We start from the raw sequence: 21573 nt of genomic DNA, 5'->3' as shown, positions 1-21573 counted from the left end.
CCATTCTACGTAACATTTTTTTTTCATGATTTAATTTGAGTATTGCAATCAACTTATTAACATGACATACGTTGATTGCATTATTCAGATTAAATTTTGAAAAAAAATGTTACTTAGGACCTTTTGAAAAGTTAAGCGAGAATTGTGAAATTAATCTAAGCATGTCCATTAGAGTGATTCAAATTTTGACTTAATTAATTACCTTAATTAATAACCTTTGAAGAACATCTAGTACACTAGGTTGAGAGTGTGTTATAAACTAATTGCAATTAGCCATAAGCTTACCAAAAGCCTAAAAAAATTGAGGAAAAAACAGTGATACATTACGAAACAAAAAATGCATCTAGCGCCATCTTCCCACTTACGCGCATCGTAAACTACGTTTCCTTTCCCATAGAATGCCAGGAGTGTCAAGTAGTCAGTCGATGTAGCAACAACAACCAAGTCATATGGTGGGTAATCTACATTTTTCAGCTCTATTATCTGATGTCGTTGTCATGTTTTATCGCACGCCGCTGTTGTCGAGAGACACCGTGGCTGCTGAAAGGAGTAGACAAAAATCTCTAACGATGACAAAAGTAGTGAGTAAAATGATATGACATAAATCTAAATTTAAAATTATGTGCAGACGGCAATTTCACGCTGTGTTTGTTTTCTTTTCGGTGTCCTAAAGTGATTTGTGCGGTAGCACTAAGCTGTACTCTGAAGAATCTCTTTAATCGTGTAGAAGTGAGATTGCTTTTCAGCATGAGAGTGTAATTAGGACGTAATTTTACACTTCATGGGATGAAAGAAAAATGATCCATTAAATATAAGATTATCATTGACCATAATTCGATATAATATAACATTTGATTAAAGTACACTGGGGGACAAGGTTGTACTACACACTGTTATACAACTCAGTGTATTTTCAGTGCGCGCAGGTGATTTACAGGTGCCCATTATCCCAAGCAACACACATGTCCCATTAGACTGGCCCAAAATGCATGAAATCCTGAATTTCAAACCTTGCACCCTTAAATGACAGTTTGGGGGTCCCAGAAGCTCCCCTGAAAATTTCAGCTCTTTCGGTCCAGTGGTTGGCGTGCGCAAATGGCTCAAAGTTTGTATGGGAAAAGTGATCCAAATGTATGGGGAAACGCAACCGTTTCAGTTTTTTGCTTCTAGGTGGCGCTGTAGTCGACGGATTCCTGTTGTGGACAAAATGTAGAACCTTTTTTATATAAGGAAGCGACTGGTGAAGACCGGATGTAAATCCCTTTGAAATTGGCCAAGTTATAAGCACCCAAAGTCGAGGGTTTCGAGCGTGTCCCCCAGGGGTGTTTAAAATGAGAGCACCGTACCACCGACCATTGCGGCGGCGATGCAGGCGTATTCGGTGCCGTGCAAAATTAAATGCATGATTATCACGCAATCTCGCGAATTTTTATCCGATTGGTAAATGCTTTCCGTACTCTGTACAGTAGTGTAGCTAGAGAGGGAGGGGGTGAATAAGGGAGGGCAAGGGGGGGATATTTTTTATCAGTAGAAAAACACATCCGGGATATTGTTCGTTGTTTAATCTCGCAATTTTCTGGCGTTGTTTTATATTCGAGCTAACACGCTAAAAAAAACGAAGTTTGCAAATTGATGAATGCATGGGAACTAAGCGATCGCATCTGTGCAATGGGATCTGATTCAACAGCAGCAAATACAGGAATCAAAAAAGGCGCTTGTACCCTAATCGAGAAGCGGATTGGCACAGATCTTTTATGGCTGGCGTGTAGGCATCATATTGCCGAAGTTTTGATGACAGCAGCTTAGGAAGAACTATTTCCTTCAAAAAGCCCTTCTTCAAGTATTTTTATAAAATTTAAATCGGCATGGCCTACTATGGGTCAATCCTTTGATGAAAATATGGTAGACGAAAACATTATTGAGATCCTTGGTGATGAAACACAACATTTGATTGAATTTTTGAAAAACCAACTCAATATTCAACAGCAACGACAAGACTATAAAGAGTTGCTAAATTTATCTTTAGCATTTCTTGGTGTGAAAAGAATTAAATTTTCGCCACCAGGAGCACATAGCAATGCCAGACGGATTGCGAAAGCAATATATTGTCTTCAAATATGGCATAAAATAGGCCAATTTGACATGACTGATGATGAAAGGCAAAAAAATTTCGGTAATGTGTGCTTTTATTTTACGAGTTTACATTTGGTCTTGGTTTAAAGCTCCTTTATCCCCATCAGCAGCACGAAATGATCTAAACCTGGCAAAAAAAATGATAACTTTACGAGATGCTTTCCCTGATCAATCAAGAAATGTGTATATGGCTGCGGCTTCAAGATTTGCAAATCATCTATGGTACTTTAGTGAAGAACTAGTCGCTCTGGCTTTTTTCGACCCAGAAATATCTACTGATGAGAGAAAAGAAATGGCATACAATTCAAAATATTGTAAGGGTGATGAAGTAAGAAAAATAAAATTGAAAGTATCTACGATCGATAAGTTGACTTCTTGTACGGATTTTGTTTCTCAAAATACGATGAATTTTTTTGAAATTTCTGGAATATCTGCAAATTTTCTCAAACAAGATCCTAGTATACGGGATGAATTGGAAGAATTTGTTGAAAGTAGAAATAAAATTAATTCATTTTTGATAGTGAATGACTGTGCTGAAAGAGGAGTTAAACTAGTTCAAGATTGGAAAACTGACACAAAATGAAGAACAGCTTCAATTTCTTCTCAAAGTTGTTCAACAGCATAGGCAAAATTTTCCAGGTTGCACTCGCTCTGTTATAAAGGAAGGCCTAGCAGTTGAAATAAATAATTAATATAGGTATAAGTGTTGTTTGTTGATAACTTTGTAGTTTTATACAGTTAATAAATTATGCTATAAAAATTAAAACTGTTGTTTGAAAAATATATAACTTATATAATATCCCAGGTCTCTCTGTCTTTCTGTACTTCTGTCCCTCTGTCTGTAACGATTATATCATATCGTTCTAAAATTGATGCAACGGGCATCACGATGTCCGAAAACAACTCGTTACAAATATTTCATGAATTTTGTCTCCCCTTAAAAACTTCAGCTTGTTGGCTTCAGTGGTAAGTCACCCCCTCCCTCTCTAGCTACACTACTGTACAGAGCACGGAAAGTATTTACCAATTGGATAAAAATTCGCGAGATTGCGTGATAATCATGCATTTAATTTCGCACGGCACCAAATACGCCTGCATCGCCGCCGTAATGGTCGGTGGTACGTTGCTCTCATTTTAAACACCCCTGGGAGACACGCTCGAGACCCTCGACTTTGGATGCTTATAACTTGGCCAATTTCAAAGGGATTTACATCCGGTCTTCACCAGTCGCTTCCTTATATGAAAAAGGTTCTACATTTTGTCCACAACAGGACTCTCCGGCGGCAACAGGCCGGATTCCATGCCGGAATATCCTGTGTGGACCATATTGTTACGCTCTTTATCATTCTGGAGCAGGTGAACGAATTCCATGATTCCCTTTACTTGGTATTCATTGACTATGAAAAAGCTTTCGACCGTCTCACTCACGAGAATATGTGGGTCCCCTGAGAGGCAAGAGGGTTCCTGAGAATATCATCAGCCTCATCGAGGCATAGTACGAGGCCTTCTCGTGTAGAGTGCTGCACAATCGGGTCTTATCCGACTCTATCCGGGTTGTAGCTGTTCCTCATCGCAATTGACGAGATTCTGGTGCGATTGACCGTGATCCAAACTGCGGGTTGCTATGGCAGCTTATAACCATGGAGTACTTAAACGACTTCGAATTCGCTGATGACGTTGCACTCCTCGCTCAACGGCGCTCTGATATGTAGAGTAAGCTCAACGACCTTGCCGAGCGCTTCTCTTCTTCATCAACGTCAACAAAATCAAATCGATGGATGTAAACACGGTGACCCATTCCAGTTTCACAATAGCCGGGCAATCATTGGAGAATGTTGAAAGCTTCTAATATCTTGGTAGCCAAATGGCATCAGACGGCGGTACCAAGATCGACATAGGCGCACGGATCAAGACAGCAAGGGCTGCCTTTGCGAGTTTAAGAAACATCTGGAAAAACAGGCAGGGACGTGAGCGCATCAACATACGAATTTTCAACTTTAACGTGAAATCTGTTCTGTTCTACGCTAGTGAAACATGGTGTGTATCAGTGGAGAACACTCAACGGCTGCAGATGTTCATCAACAGATGCCTGCGGTATATAATTCGGCCCTGGTGGCTTCACAACTGTATCTCAAACATCAAGCTCCATCGTCGTTGTCACCAGAGGCCGATAGCAACGGAAATCCGGGATCAAAAGTGGGGCTGGGCCGTCCACACTCTACGTAGGGGCGGAAACGAAATCTGTAAACAATCCTTAGACTGGAACGTGAGCTGACCCAATAACATCCACCCAGCGTGACATCACAGCAGAGGCAGACCCAGAGGCTCATGGCGGCGAAGCCTCAATAAAGAAATAAAATAAGTCGACCGAAATCTAACCTGGCAACAGGTTAAAGGTTCTCCCAAACACACGCGACCGCAACAGTCACGACGCGATTCTATCGCTTGGTGACAGCGATTCTGTCGCCGTTGGTATGGAAGCGTAAATAGAACATTGCCTGCAGCGACCCAGCGATAGAATCGCGGCTAGTAGTTGTCGCCGTCGCGGTGATGAAATCGTTTAGGTCTGGGGGAGCCTTAAAGCGATAGGTGAACATTCCAAGTCGGCCCTTTGCACCACCGGAGGTGTACAGGACCCATAAGTAAAAAGTAAGTTTACTGATTATAGATCGACTAAACGTGTTAATTAAATTTATTGAACGGTTGTTCAGTCTTACAATTATTACAATGAGTTTATTATTTGCCCGACGTTTCGACACGGGGATTGTGTCTTTTTCAAGAGGCCATAATAAACTCGTTGTAATAATTGTAGTTGTCGCCGTCGTGGCGATGAAATCGCTTAGTTTGTTTTTCTTTTGAAATCCTTATTCAGAGTGCTATCAGAAATCAAGGTGGGTGTGGTCCTTGATTTCAATCTAGGATAAAAAATACAAAAGCATGAGGATTACTACTCCTGGCCAAGCCCATCTTTGTCGTAACTTGGGAGGGGAAGGAAATGTTGGTGTAGTACTTACTTAACGAGAGGCTCCAACTCAGCGACACCCTCTACGGAGTTGGATATTGGGAAAGGTATCATTGGGTCAGGATTTGCTTATAGCTGACAATGTGACCGTGGTAGATCTTACACCATAACACACCACGCAAAGATGTCAACCCAGCGTTACGGTTTGAATTTCATAGTATAGATCTTGCAGGATGCATTTAAGTTGTAGAAAATTATGAATTAATCCTCGCAGAGCAAGGAAACCAAATTGCAATGAGAATTCGCACTTGTACAAATTAAATTCCGTTTTTCATAACAAATGCACGTACCAAATGGAGTCCAACAACCCATATGTATTCTACAAGACCCTTTCTATGAAATTTAAATTTTATTCTCAAAGTGAAAAGATGACATTCAGCTTTTCAAAGCAGAGTAACCAAATTTGAATAAAAATACGTACTTTTGTGAATTTAATTCTGTTTTTCAGAACAAATAAACGTGTTAAATAGAGTCCAACAACTTTTGTGAATCATGCAAGATTCATTATATGTAATTCAATTCTCAAAGTTAGAAGCGAAAAAAACTTTACAGGGATACCAAATCTTCATGAAAGTACGTAGTTTTGTTAATACAGTCGCCTCTCCACATCTCGATATTGAAGGGACCATCGAGATAGGGAGAGATCGAGGAATGGGAGGGAAACTTAAATGGATACTAGATCCAAAAAAGCTCGTTGCTATGAAAAACGACAACAAAACAAATGCCATTTCTTGCTGTTGATCTGTTTGTTATTATCCAAAGGTGGTCTAGTAGCTTAAAAATTTGAGCATATCGACATAAGGAGAGTGATTCCAGAACAAAATATGATCAGAACACATCGAGATAGAGAGATATCGAGATAGGGAGGTTATCGAGATGTTGAATACCCAAATGTATGTAGATTGAAGGGACCAACGAAACCATCGACATAGGGAAAGATATCGAGATGTAGAATATCGAGATGTAGAGAGTCGACTGTAAAAACCCGTTTTTCTCAAAAGTGGACGTGTTACAAAAATTCTGTATACATTTCTCTTCAACTTAGTATTCTATTAGCATTTCCTTAGTTTTCAATTGAAAGGTTTTCTATGCCTGTCATTGCATGAATATGTATCTTGCGTGGCAAGTACAATGGATGCACTCCGCCCAGGAAGTCGTGAATGTTTCCCACTTGAAAATATTCTACAACTGACCAAGAATGAAACACGCCATCAGGGTATTGACAATCCTACTCCTTTATTCGCAAGGCTAACTGGAGACCCGTATTAGCTTCCAATGTTTGTTGAGTTATTGATCGTAGAAGCTTGCGAAAAACCTATCTCACGGTATGCCACATATGGAGAGGATAAGCCGGGACCGATTTGCGATTTGGGTTTAACTTATTTTGTAAACAAACATTGGAAGACGAATTCCTGCTAAAATAAGCATTTCCTGAGAAAACCACAGTATGTATCCGACAGAATAAGCTTTCCATTTTCAGATAAGATAATTAGTTTCGGTGAACATGCTTGCATTGTACGGAATCTATAAGACAACGTTTGTTTGCAAAATAAGTTACGCCCAATTGCCAATTCAGGTAGCATGTCTGCTTCCGATTTTGATTTTTTAACTGAACAATTGCATCACATGATTGATGCAATGTTAAAAGCAAATACCATACCTGAAGCTGTTCAGGTTGATATAAAGTACACACAAAAAATTGTTATCGGACCCCGTTTTTAATGGATCCAAATAATTGTGTGAAAGTTCTAAATTGGAATGCCCGCTCTCTAAAAGGTAAGGAAGATGAAATATTCAACTTCCTTTCAGTTCATAATGTGCATATTTTCCATTATAACTGAAACGTATTTAAAACCAGGACTCTCCATTAAAAGAGATCCAAATTATTTTATAAGTTTTATAAAAATTCTTAAAAAACTTTAAAAGCCAATTCCAGCGCTTAAAGAGGGAAATAAAATTTTATTAACAAATGGCGAAAAGGCTCAAAAACTTGCTCAGCAGTTCGAGAGTGCCCAAAATTTTAGTCTAGGTCTCACTAGTCCAATTGAGGATCAGGTTACATGGAGGTTCGAAGACATTCTCAATCAAGATAATGTTTTTGACCCTTCGTTGGGAACTAATTTGGATGAAGAGAGAACTAATTTGGATGAAGTGAGATCTATTCGCCACCGCACCAAATGTGCCATGTACAAGACGCTAATGAAACATGGACAATGCTCGAGAAGGACTTGCAAGCACTCGGAGTATTCGAGAGACGGGTGCTTAGGACCATCTTTGGCGGAGTGCAAGAAGACGGTGTGTGGCGGCGAAGAATGAACCATGAGCTCGCCCAACTCTACGGCGAACCCAGTATCCAGAAGGTAGCAAAAGCCGGAAGGGTACGATGGGCAGGACATGTTGAAAGAATGCCGGACAGCAACCATGCAAAGATGGTATTCGCTTCCGATCCGGCAGGTACGAGACGGCGTGGAGCGCAGCGAGCGAGATGGACAGACCAGGTGCAAAACGACTTGGCGAGTGTGGGGCGTATCCGAGGATGGAGAGATGCGGCCTCGAATCGTGTAGCGTGTGGCGTCAAATTGTTGATTCAGTGTTATCTGTTTAGATGTAAACTAAATAAATGAATGAGATCTATTACTAGAAAATTTAAAAATATGAAAGCCCCGGGTGATGATGGTATTTTCTACATACTTATCAAAAAACTTCCTGAGAGCTCTTTATCCTTTTTGGTTAATTTATTTAACAAAGGTTTTCAATTGGCATACTTCCCAGATAAATGGAAAAACGCCAAAGTTGTTCCAATTTTGAAGCCGGACAAAAATCCAGCTGAGGGTTCTAGTTATCGCCCAATCAGTTTGCTTTCTTCAATAAGCAAACTGTTTGAAAAGATTATTTTAAATAGAATGATGGTTCATATTAATGACAATTCTATTTTTGCTGATGAGCAATTTGGTTTTCGCCATGGGCATTCAACCACTCATCAGTTATTAAGAGTTAAGAACTTAATTCGGCTCAACAAATCTGAAGTATATTCTACTGGAGTAGCTTTTCTTGATATAGAGAAAGCATTTGACATTGTTTGGCATGAAGGTTTGATTGTAAAATTGATGAATATTAATTTTCCTCTGTACATTATTAAACTGATCCAAAATTGTTTATCAAATCGCTCACTGCAGGTAAACTATTAGAATTCTAAATCTGATAGATTACATGTAAGAACTGGTATTCCCCAAGGCAGCATACTGGGGCCCATATTGTATAACATTTTTACTTCTGACTTACCTGATTACCTGTTTGGATATTTTTTCCACTTACTTGCGAAAATGGAAAATTTCCCCAAATGCTTCCAAAACTCAGCTTATAATTTTCCCACATAAGCCAAGAGCTTTTTATTTGAAACCTTCTAGCAGACATATTGTCACTATGAATGGAGTTCCAATTAATTGGTCTAGCGAAGCTAAATATTTAGGACTTCTGCTAGAATAAAAATTAACTTTTTAAAAACCACATTGAAGGCCTTCAAGCCAAATGTAACAAATATATTAAGTGTCTATATCCACTTATAAACAGAAAATCAAAACTTTGTCTTAAGAACAAACTTTTGATTTACAAACAAATTTTTAGACCTGTCATGTTGTATGCTGTGCCAATATGGACTAGTTGCTGCAATACCAGAAAGAAGGCACTTCAGAGGATTCAAAATAAAATTTTGAAAATGATTCTGAAGTTGCCTCCGTGGTATAGTACCAATGAACTTCATAGAATTTCTAATATTGAGACATTGTAACAAATGTCCAACAAAATAATTTCCAATTTTAGACAATAATCGTTGCAATATCTTCTATTACAACGATTAACTCCTTGTACCTTTAGTATAAAATAGGTTAAGTTTATTTTAAGTTGAAAACATTATAATTCCTACATGGTTCAATTCAACCAGAGGAAAAATTCTAACTGCCAGAGGCAATTGAAATGTATAAATAATAACTAAAACTGTAACATAGCAAATAAGGATGATAGTGTTAAGAAAACACAGAACACCTAGTCTAAGAGATGAATGCATGTAATAGATAATTAGCAAATAAAATTAGTTAAAAAAAAGTTACGCCCAATTCACAAATCAGTTCCGAAGTGTGAGATTTTTTCATTTCGCTTTGGATTCAATCCCTGTGTATCACAATAAGGGCGAAGTGTAACGATTGTATCGAGAAAAACATCATCACTGCTAGGTAGATCAATATTGGTTTTTTGATATTTTTGCCGTTAACTTAGAAGCAATTACTGAATTCTATTCCACGTTTGCTCTAGAATTGGAAGGAATAGAATGAACTCGTTTTTCACAACTGTAAAAACAATTAAAATAGAATTTTGCAAATTTGATCATACCATGTAGATTGATTGCATTGAATAATCCTGCCATAGAAACGGACAAATCTGGATGTAGAATATACTCACAAAATTTAGTTTTCAACCAGTTTCGTCTCCACGGTCGATACTGACTTTTTTGAGCCCGAACATGTGCCCAATCAAAATATGTGAACTACTTACATGTAAACCTGCAAAGATTCGTGATGAACCGGCTCAATCTAGCTGTTGATAGCGTGCTCAGTTGGCACCCAGTCAGTTGTTCTCCGATAGTCGAATCGACCGGTACACAAGCGAGGGCTAAAAAATGAGGAAAGCCAACCGCATGAGATCGCGAAATTGACGATATATCGGCGACAGCCTGCACTGACTGCCTCCATGTGATGCGAATCCTTTGGCGCGCGCGATTCTGATTTCGTCCTTGGCAGTTGTTCCTTTTCGGTTCTTCCTGGATTCGCGTCAAGTATATAGTCCTCGACGGGACACCAGAGGAAGCTGTGTGCATCATCATCATCAACATCATCGTCATTGAGTAGCACGACAACTATTGTGCTCGGTGTGTCGTAGATTCCTTGCGAGAAGGATCGACGAGAAAATCCAAGAACAGGAGATACATTCTGACCGTGCTAGTGGGAGGACGCGTTTTTCACGCTCTCTGCTGCGGAAAAGCAGAAAAGTTGCAACTTTGCAAAAGTGCTTTTGTGAAAAGTGCTAACAGTGTGACATGGTGTGTATTCCGTAAACCGATCAGTGCTCTACTGGAGTTTGCATAAATTCAAGGTGGAGAAGTGCTACAAATAGTGAAAAATGATGCTGAAGAAAAATATCCTCTGCTGGCTGCTACTGTCAGCCATATTGGTTAAAACGGGTGAGCCTTTTTTCGTCAATATCGGAAGAGGTGTTTTGGGGGTGGCGAAATCTTCTCGCTGGGTGGTGGGTGGATTGTGTGCCGTTCGTGTCGTTGGTGTGGGATGTTTATGTTCCGTTCGTGCCATCGTCGGTATTCAGGGCCCATGTGATGCGCGTCCGATCTGAACTTCCGTGCGTTTCTGGTTGAACAGAACAGCTGATTCCGAAATATGTTTGTTTTTGTGTGTGAGAGAACTTCTGAAGCATTGCAAACTGGAGCACGATATTACTGTTGAACTTTTATTTTTTGTGACGCTGGGGCAGCACTAGCTGAAAAGTGAGAAATTGAAAGCAACGAGATTTTCGCGAATGAATGTGTAGCTCAACTTGCAACTAACAGAAACCTTGACCTACAAGAATCTACTGGAATAGTTGGAGTAAATAATCTGCGTTAAATTCTCAAGTTGGACATTTTTACTTATTTTCTTTTGTCAATGGGATGCTTTTCAATCTAATTATATGCAAAATGTCAAAGTTTTATTTCATCTCCGGTGTCACACCTTATGAACTTCTCCTTGGGATAAAATTTGACTTGTGTTGACTTGATGAATTACGTAGATTTTTTATGCAACAAGAATAAATGCAGATAAGAAATGAATATCGTTAGGGTTGTTTGTAATAGACAGGCCGCCATTAAAAAATACAAGAAATAGAAAATTATCGTGTTCTTGCACACGTCATCGGCTGACCATTGCCTACAATGTTTTCCCGTAACTTGGTAAAAGCTCTAGCGAACCTTCAATCGGCAAAGACTCTAAAGAGAAAAAGTTATTTCAACTATCTGGATTGAACGCAGGATATGGATTTAGTAGTTTATAGTAGTTTTAGTAGTTTATAGTAAAGTATATGACAAAATGACAACGCAAATCGTAAAATGTTCGACTCGCGGCATCAACGTGATTTTTCACCATTAAAAGCAGACAAATGAAAAGTAGACGTGCATGTTTTATTATATTTTCAGCAGTGCTGGCGGAAAATAGCAAAATACGCACCTTTACTAAACTTTATATGACTTTTATTTTTCTACACGCTGGATATACCAGGCCTTACCCGGAATTGCCGTCTAGATTCGCAGTTTTTTTACAATCGGAAATTGATAAAACCAATTGATCAACAGGGTGATTGCATTTTGTTGTTGAAACTTTATCATTTGATTTAAATTTATTTTTTTGGAAACACTGAATCCGCTGCATAAATTCTTTTTATAATCTAATGATATTTCCGAGAAAAATTTGTTTTCTCTGATATGTTATTTTCGGAAAATACTATTCTCGAGAAAATGTGATCTTCGTGAAAACGTCATTTCAAGGGGTCTGGGTCATAAAGCCATTTGACATAAAGTCATTTGGCATAACGCCATTCGGCATAATTTAGAACCGTGAAAGAGAAAGGGTTATTTGATGTATTTTTTTCACATAGATTAAGTTCCTTTATTAATAACATGCTCCTATATGAAACAAAGCAATTTGCACTTAAAATATTTATTTTTAATTGTTACTTACTAATATGGGTACATGTTATGAATTCTAGGATTACTGCTCTTACTTACTATATTCTGATAAATATTAACTGATGGTAGGCATTTTTCGGAGATACGTACGAACGAAACGGCAGCACTTCTGCCGAGGAAGGGATCACATCCATCGTTAACTTATTCCAGGAAAACGTATACTTTCAAAGGAGACATCATAATTTCCAAAGTAGGAATCACATCAACCGATGTCTTATTCCGGGCAAACTTCTTATTTTAAATGGATTAAACCCACCTTTGCCTTATTCTTGACAAACGCCCACTTCTAAAGAAGGAATCACATCCATCGTTGCCTTATTCCGAGCAAATGTAAGTAGGAATTACATCCACCATCCACCAGAAGGAAACACATCAATCATTGCTTTTCACTGGGCAATCCGCGATTCCGATGAAGGGATAACAAATACCATTGCTTTATACATGCTTTTTACGGAAGGATTATGTCTTTTTAATATTGTGACCGACCGGAATGATTTTCATCGTTGCGGCTTTATTCCAGCAAATAACTATTTTAGTAAAACAAAAAAAAAATGTCAAATGACCATCACTTTTGAAGCAGTATTGTCGAGGATTAGCTATTTTTGAGGAATTCGTGGAATTGTACAATTTCAAAAAATTCCAGAGGTGAGCCAGCCTAGGGCTGCAAGCCTCTTTAATAAAGAAATAAAAAAAATCAAAGAACTTCAGATGAACTAAAGAATGTGGAATTCAAATTATGCCTAACGTGCATTATGCATAACATACGTTATATCTAACTTTATTATGCTTAACATACTCATGCATTACTTTATATTCTATACCACCCAGTTAACCCCCCTTCTAAGGGTGCTTGGTGGCCTTGTGCCACTGCTTCTGCCTCATAAGCAGGAGATTAAGGGTTTGATCCCTGGCCCTTTCCAATTTCCTATTAGATAATTTCATTAATCATATAACTCAATCTCTTTGCAAATCAAATTCTCATTGCTAGCAAGTATGATTCTAAATATAGAATTGTTATAAAAAGCTGCCTGTTACTTAGTAGCAGTAAATAAAACGTAAAAATAGATTGGTATTCATTTGTACCCGCATACGAATGCTATATACGGTCGCTATGCTCGTGCAGGCCTCATACAAGTAAGAATGTGTGAGGTTGATGTGCGGGTAGCGATGGTATGGTAGACGTGTGCGTGGTATTAGAATCCAATAGCATTCAAATTCTAATTGTAATAAATGAATCCCATTAGAATTCACTTTAATACTTTCTCATTACTCTAGTACTTCTAATTCTCATTCATATATTCCTATCCCATAGATCGCATCACTTACCAAAGTGAATCCAGATAATATATCCCTTCATACTAACACAATATCCTATCCTAAGACTATCGTGGAGATGCAGAGGTATACTCGGTCTCTAGTAGCAACGAGAGTTGAACTAATAATCATTCCTTCCCTTGATGACCGTAAGGACGTGGCCGGCGCCGTAATTGACTTAGTAAAATGCATTGAATTTCCGAAATTTGCACATTGAGAATGATAGCTAAAACCCAAGCTCCATTCAATTGGTTCCCTGTGCAATTTCGCAAGTTCTAGTCAATCACGGAGTAGCAACTACGAATTGTACGGTTATCCTGCTCATGCTCATGCTATACCACCCAGTTAACCCCCCTTCTTTTTCAATGACCGCCTCACCCCATCTATAATCGTCTGCTAAGGATAAAGAATATGTGTCCCAATATTGGTGGGAATCGGCTAAGGGGTTCAGAAGTTATACTGAATTGTTCGTTTTCTAAATAATACTCAACCGCAATAACCTCCCGCATTCCGAAAGACCCTCCCAACCACTCTGTACTCGTTTCCATAAGATAGATAATACATGTTCCAAATTTGTTTTAAATCGACCCTAGCATTAAAAACATATTCAAATCTGATCGTTCTGCTTTCTCTCTGTCTACCTATCGTCTCCCCCTATGTGTTCCAAATATGGTGAAAATCGGTCAAGGGACTCAAAAGTTACTTTGAATTGATCGAAGACTAAACAATGTTCATCTTTTACACCGTCCCCCTTTTCCAACGTATTTCTATATACACATTATCAGCAATAAACATGAGAACAATCATGCATTCTTGGAATACTTTATAAAGTTTGGTCAGTCACAAAGTCGACAACTTAAATTAACTGATTGGAACAGCAATTTTGAAGTGATGGAGACGCATGACCATTTCATGTGCAATTAAGCGGAAAAACTGTTTTTTTTTTAATGTTGCTCTAAAACAGGGGTTGCATTGCGCATCTCGATTCGGACGTAATTCTGTCGAGTCGATCATGTTTGGCATTACGACTTTCGATTCGATCTCGAAAACGACTCATCGTTCGAGTATGCTTGAGGAGGAATTATGGATACTCGTTAGCACCTTAGAAAACGACTCAAGTGGAATGAAAAACGCTCGTTACCTTTATAGCTTCCGATTGTTGTTCAAGAGTTATTTGTTGCTGAAAGTTTTTAATTATATTACTAATATTATTTCTTACGTGAAGAAAATAAATGTATTATTATTGTACACCCGCTTCTTTTTTTTACACGGGGGATGTGTTCTGGATATCCGGGGGATATCCGATGAAATAAATGAACTTACTGAAGAGGCGTCAGCAAACTGCTCATCATGGCCAGGCCTGGGAATTGTCGCGTTTGTCAGTGACACCTGACAAGATACATAAAAACATGGTCAGTCAAAAAAAAATTGTCAACTTTCAGTTTTCCGTCGCACGACTGGATCCCCACGACCAGATGACAACTTTTTCCAATCGCGACAATTTGCTTTTGTTGTATGTCGTGTACTGCACACATCTGCGACAAAAGTGTGACAAGGCATACACTTTCGGCTCTGTGCACGACACAACATTGGTCCCGAAAGTAAGTTATGTCGCATCTAGAAATACTAGAATAAGAGATCGGCAAAGACGCCATCTTGTTTCCAATCGAACCGTCAAAAGCGGTTCCAATTCGACTTGTTTACTTTTTGTTCCCATAAGAAGCAAGCAAAAAGTTCAAGTGCTCCCAGTATTATTTTCACGATTTCATGCGTTTTCATACGTTGCCATTTCGACAGTTTTTCACTCCGCCGGTCTCTGGTTATAGGGTTGCTAGTCGCATCTTCTAGTTGTCTTCTCGTGGAGCAGCAATAGCAGCGGACAGCAGGGATGCCAGACATACAGACATGTCTGTATTTATACAGACATTTGGTCTTGCATACAGACATCATACAGATCACAGACATTATACAGACTTTTACAGACATCCAATTTTCGAAAACTTTGAGCTGTCAAACAGAATCCTGTTTGGCTTTCCAATTAAAATATTTTGGGTTCTTAAACAAAACTGTTATGGGGATTTCGTATATAAGGATCTCTATAAGGTTTCCAAACGTTATCATTTTGAAATTCCGAGTGGAGCCTTTTAGGCTTCTGAAAGAAATTGGGTCCTAAAGCCCTACCCCGTTTATGGTTGCAAACGGTAGTGCATCGGTCAAGAATACTTGAACCGATGTTATAAAAAATCTGGTAAAAGTCTAAATCAGTAAAAATAATATTTTTATGTTTAATACATTTTGAGGCAAATATTGGCCTGTGCAACATTTCAGAACGAATCAACCATCAGCCCAAAAGCCCATATATAAACTGTCAAAGGTTGAGTCAAGTGCCCTGCGGTGTTTTGCTAGTGCGTTTGAATCCTTACGTCAAACAAGACCGAAAATGTCGAGGAAGCATTTTACATCTATTTTCAAATTTCAAATTAAACAATGTTCCTTTCAGTTTTTTAGTCAAAAGAAAAACTGACGCGTTCAGGATGAATAACTTCATCGGTCCCTGAAATAAAATCGAATATCGGTTCTTCATGTTAGGACCCAATTCCTTTGGGGTTCCAAAAAGAATCCTTTTAGGTTTCCAAACGGATAGATTCTTTGATTCCTTTCGAAAACCTAAAAAGATTCTATCCACAAATCCAAAATTAATCCTTTATGAAACCAAAAATGATTTCGTTCGAAAGCCCGAAAGGATCCCATTGGGGTTGCCAAAAGATATCCGTTCGTTCGGATTTCAGTACAGAATTATGTGAACTTCCGATCGTAATTCTACTGGGTTTACTAACGGAATCCCTTAGAGTTTCTGAACGAAATTCTTTTGGGCTTTCGAAAAGAATCACTCTAGGCTTCTCAAAGATATCCTTTTGGACTTCAAAAAACGTAATTCTGATGGGATACTGAATATAAACATTCTAAACGTTCTATCCCGAACGGAATATTTTTGGTCTTCCGAACGGAATCTTTTTGGACTTTCCAAAGAAATACTTCTAGACTTTCGAACGAAATTATTTGGGATCCTGGAAGGAATTCATTTATATTTCTGAACCAAATTTTTGTGGGCTTCCCAATCAGAATTCTTTTGGGTTTTCGATCGGAACCTTGTTGGGCTGCTGAACGAAATTATTTTGGACTTCTCTTTCAAACAGATTCCTTTTAGATTTTTGAAAGGAATACTTTTGGAGTTCCTAGTGGGAGGTTTGTTTTCTCATTCTGTACAAGGGATATCTTTTTGGGATTCCGAGGTCTTAAAAGATTCTGTTCCGCCAAAAGTTTTTTCTTCGAAAGCGCAAAAGAAGTTAAGCTCGGAAGCCCAAAAAAGTTTGAAAGACCCAAGGCTCTCCGTTTATAAACCCAAAAGATGTCCGTTCCGTTTTTTGGGTTTCCAAACGGGATAATTCCTTCTGTGCCTCTCCTTCGAACCAAACTCTATTGAACTTCACAACGGATTTTCAATAAGGAAATTGCGTAAATATTATCAATTTATGCTAATGTCACAATATACACATATTGATAAGATTATTATTCAAAGCTTTTTGGTGGGGTATCTTCACTTGTCATAAGATGAGATAGTATTATCTAGAGGCCTGAATAAGAGAAACGCGGATAGGTATGTGCCGCCAATCGAACCGTCAAAAACAGCAACCAATCGAGCAGGAGACCTGTCAAGCAGCCAAAATATTGGCTCAAATACTGAAAACGGCCAAATTCGATTTTATGCAATTTTTAAATAAACAAAATTGAATGTATTTTACATTAGTTTGCAATAATATATGCAAGTCATTTATAGATTATGAAATAAAATTCCATTGTTTATTGGATTCTATTGTTAGGTGGTGTGGACACATAAAATAGCGGATTGTGAGATTTTGTCTACATAAACCATTTCTTCCTTTTCATGTGTTGTTCTTTGATGAAGAAGATTGAATGCAGTGTTGGCAGAGTCATATTTTCTATCCGCGTTTCTCTTATTCAGGCCTCTAGTATTATCCCATTTTAATTCACCACTTGATAGTAAACAGTTGCTTCAAGAATACGTATTTTGACCTCAACAGCAACCTTACTTGTCTTCTGTATCTCGTACTTGACTCGACTTAAGTCTTACACCGACTTTTTGATTATTGAAACCTGGATATTTTACGTTGTCAAGTGTATGGTTTTTGAATAATTTTCTAATTCCTGTACCTTATAAACTCCATACAGACAAATACAGACATTTTGCTGATATTGATACAGACTTATAAAAATTGTATCTGGCATCCCTGGCGGACAGATTTAAAATATCATACCGAAAAGAGCACTTTTTAATTCTCGGGTACTTATTCAAAAGGACGTATGTGATTTTGTAAACAAAGATTCAAACGTCGATTTGTCCAATCTGATGACACTCCCACGCAAACCAATACCACCAACAGGTAGCTGAAGGCTTCCCCTATCTGTCTGTGGTGATAGTTTGCGTGGGAGTGCTACCAGATAGGACAAATCGACGTTTGAATCTTTGTTTACAAAATCACATACGTCCTTTTGAATAAGTACCCGAGAATTAATCATTTCTTTGTTCTCTTGACAGATTTTCTGTTGAGAAATAAGAAAATTTATTCAACTTTTTTTATTTTGCATAGAGAAAGATCCCCCAGTGTCGAATAGCTGAGCCATTTAACGCAACGCAAGTTTGCTCGCTTTTACCGCGGGTTGTGGAATTTTCGCGCTTTCCAAGTTGGTTTTGGATTTATTTGTTCACGCGGTTTTTAAAAGGATTGGAGGATACGTGTAAACGAAACAGGGATTTTGTCGTTTTTACGCGTTTTTTTGTGATTTGCGCGGTTTTGACTTGCACAGTACAATCGTTCGGGTAAATATCGACTTCAGTGGATTATGACTGGTACACCGTTTGTAGCAATTGCCTGGTGGACGTTTTTTTTAACTGCAATACTTTATTTATAAGAGAAATACGGAATTTTGTGTATGACTATGAAACGCTCATGTGGGCTCATTGTTCATGCTATGTATAGACGAATCCAAGTAAAAATAAGAAGAAGACACACGACGGTGTTAACTTTAACAGATCCTACAGCACAGCATAGGAAGATCATTTTAAAATGCTTATAATAAATTCTAGACAAATTGTAATTAAAATCTGATTGATGTACGATACGGAAAAAGTTCTGAATTACATATTCGGAAGCTTATCTCAATTTTTTGAATATTTTCCAAAAATGTATCTATCATACAGTTCGGAACTTTTTCCGTATCATACTTCAATCAGATTTTAATTACTTTTTGTCTAGAATTTATTATAAGCATTTTAAAATGATCTTCCTATGCTGTGCTGTAGGATCTGTCAAAGTTAACACCGTCGTGTGTCTTCTTCTTATTTTTACTTAGATTCGTCTATAGCGAGCTATGTTTTTTAGTTCATGTTGTTCAAAATACAACAGCTTGTGTGCTCGAGTGTCAATGGCCCACTTAGAAGATTTCCTGTTATAGATCATTACAAACCATTCGTGTTTTTTCACTCATGAATTTAAGATATGGTAATTTATTCAGTTACCAAAAAAGACAATTATCTTCAAAATAATTCTTTGCCTTTACAGCTTGATGGTCGCATTTTTTTATATATTCGTAGGCTGAACTACGAGGTTTGACTGCAGGGATGCCAGATACAATTTTTATAAGTCTGTATCAATCTCAGAAAAATGTCTGTATTTGTCTGTATAGAGTTTAGAATGTACAGGAATTAGAAAATTATTCAAAAACCATGCACTTTAAACAACGTACAATATCGAGGTTTCAAAAATTAAAATGTCGGTTTAAAGCTTATAAGCGACTATAGTCGTGTCAAGTACGTATTACTGAAGACAAGTAAGGCTGTTGAGGTCGAAATACGTTATCTTGAAGTTACTGTAAAGTTACAATCAAGTGGTGAAATTAAATGGGATATGACAAGTGAAGATATTCCACTGAAAAGCTTTAAATGATGTTCTTATCAATAGGTGTGTTGTTAATTTAACAAAAATTGATATTATTGCCGATTTCACCAATTTGAAGAGTTATGTGTAGATTGTGATTTGCCCGCTTCTTTTTCTCACACTCACTCTCATTTCGGGTTGATCGATTTTTGTTACTGAAATTTATCCAATTATAACCCATTACGCGTGAGTCTCATGTAAGCGTGTACACTAAATCGATTCCCGCCATGATTTGACGTATGTTTGTTTTCAAATTGAGCACTCACACACAAATATTATACACGGAAAATCAAACTTTTTTGAGTGTATTGAGTTTGAGAAAAAGATGACTGTGAGAAAAAAATCTCGCAAAACTCTTATAAAGTGCAAAAAGCGCAATATTTACGCAATTTTTTTTACTGACAATCCGTTGAAAAGCTTTTGTTCGGAGGAGATTCATAGAAGGAATTTGGAAACCCAAAGAACGTAACTGACGTCTTTTATGTTTACAAACGAAGAATCTTCAGCCCTTTTTCGAGCTTTTTGGGCTTTCGAATCAATACACCCAAAAAACAAATCTGACAATTATTGTATAAAATCTGAGCATATACAATTCTGTAAGCTTTTTATACAAATATTGTATTAAAATAATACACATCTGTATTATTTCAATACAATAATTGTATGAAAATCTTCCGAAATTGTATATGTCCAATTATTATTCAGTTTCTGTAAGGTTTTTATGCAGAAATGTATTAAAATCTGCCATCCGCTGATTGGGTGTACCTTTTGCGCTTTCGAACAAATTTGACTTCGGAATCCTAAAAGGATATAAATTTGGTATCCGTAGTAAAGAAAGAAAAAAAAACCTTTCAGAAGCCCAGATGGATCCATTCTTAATTCCAAAAATCTTTCCTCTGAGAGGCTAAAAGGACTCCGTTTGAAAGAAAAGTCCAAAATAATTTCGGTCAGAAGCCCAAAAGTTTTCTGATATGGAAAGAACGAAACGGACATCTTTTAGGTTTACCAATGAAGAACATTTGATGTTTCGAACTTTTTGGGCTGCGAAACGGAGCTGTTTTTGGGCTTTCGAACCAATACCTTTTGCGCTTTGAAAAAAAATCGGCTTAGGGATCCCAAAAGAATATAGATTTGGTACAAAAAAATCCTTTCAGAAACCCAGACTGATCCACTCTGAATTCCAAAAGTCTTTCCTTCGAGAGTCTAAAAAGATTCCGTTTGAAAGAAAAGTCCAGAATAATTCAGAAGCCCACAAGAATTCTGTTTTGGAAGCCCACAAGAATTTCATTCAGAATCCCAAATAATCTCGTTCAGAAACCCAGAGAAAGGACTTGTTATGGGTTAACGAACCGAGATTTTTTTATTTTCTGAACGTAGCTCTTTTTGGCTTTCGGATGGAACTCTTCTGGATTTTTGAATGGATTCCAAACAATATCATTTTGGGCCTTGCGTGGGAAATCCCATAAGTATTTTAATCGGAATTCCGTTCAGAAACCCAAAACGCTCCAATCGAAAGTCCAAAAGGTTTCCTTTCGAAAATCTAAAAGGATTCTTCTCGGAAGACCAAAAGTGTTCCGTTCGGAACTCTAGAATGATTTTGTTTAGAATCCCATCATAATTCCGTTTGTAAGACCAAAAAGATTTGTTTGGGAAGCCCAGAGTGATTCCTTTCGAAAGCCCAAAAGAATTTCGTTCAGAAGCTCGAAGGGTTTCCGTTAGTAAACCCAGAAGGATTACGTTCGGAAGTTCACATAATTCTGTGCGGAAATTCATACACCCTAATGAAATTCTGAAATTGGGCTTCTGAATGTAATCTTTTTAAGCTTCCGAAAGAAATTACACGGTTAGATGACTTTACCCATTAATGGGTACTATGTTATTGTTGATATTATTCCCACCGTGAAAAATTCACCCATTTTCTTTAAAAAGTGCCACTACCCATTAAAATGAGTAGTGGCACTTTTTCAAGAAAATGGGTGAATTTTTCACGGTGGAATAATATCAACAATAACATAGTACCCATTAATGGGTAAAGTCATCTAACCGTGTAAAGAATCTTAACGTTTGCAATTCCAAAATAATTCTGTTTGGAATTCCAAAATGATACCGTTTGGAGACCTTAACGATTTCGTTAGAAAACCCAAAGTGGTTCAATTGGAAAGCCCTACAATATTTTGTTTGAAAGCCCAAAGTTTTCGAAAACAATAAATGTCTGTAAAAGTCTGTAACTTCAATCAAAAGTCTGTATAATGTCTGTAATCTGTATGGTGTCTGTATGCAAGACCAAATGTCTGTATAAATAC

At 37.7% G+C, this 21573-nt stretch overlaps 1 protein-coding gene across 1 annotated transcript in view; it reads left to right on the top strand.

Moving 5' to 3' along the window:
- Positions 1 to 9797: 9797 nt before the first annotated feature.
- The window catches only part of LOC134212177 (uncharacterized), a 111115-nt gene continuing 99339 nt past the window's right edge, over positions 9798 to 21573 (top strand). Inside the window, exon 1 of the mRNA XM_062689798.1 lies at positions 9798 to 10388. Within this exon, the coding sequence (XP_062545782.1) occupies positions 10328 to 10388 (61 nt within the window). The 5' untranslated portion in view covers positions 9798 to 10327. The remainder of the gene's footprint in view (positions 10389 to 21573) is intronic.

The sequence above is a fragment of the Armigeres subalbatus genome, chromosome 2 (assembly GCF_024139115.2).
Source record: "Armigeres subalbatus isolate Guangzhou_Male chromosome 2, GZ_Asu_2, whole genome shotgun sequence".
In the NCBI taxonomy this organism is placed as follows: domain Eukaryota; kingdom Metazoa; phylum Arthropoda; class Insecta; order Diptera; family Culicidae; genus Armigeres; species Armigeres subalbatus.
This window is presented reverse-complemented; position numbering and strand designations above follow the sequence as displayed.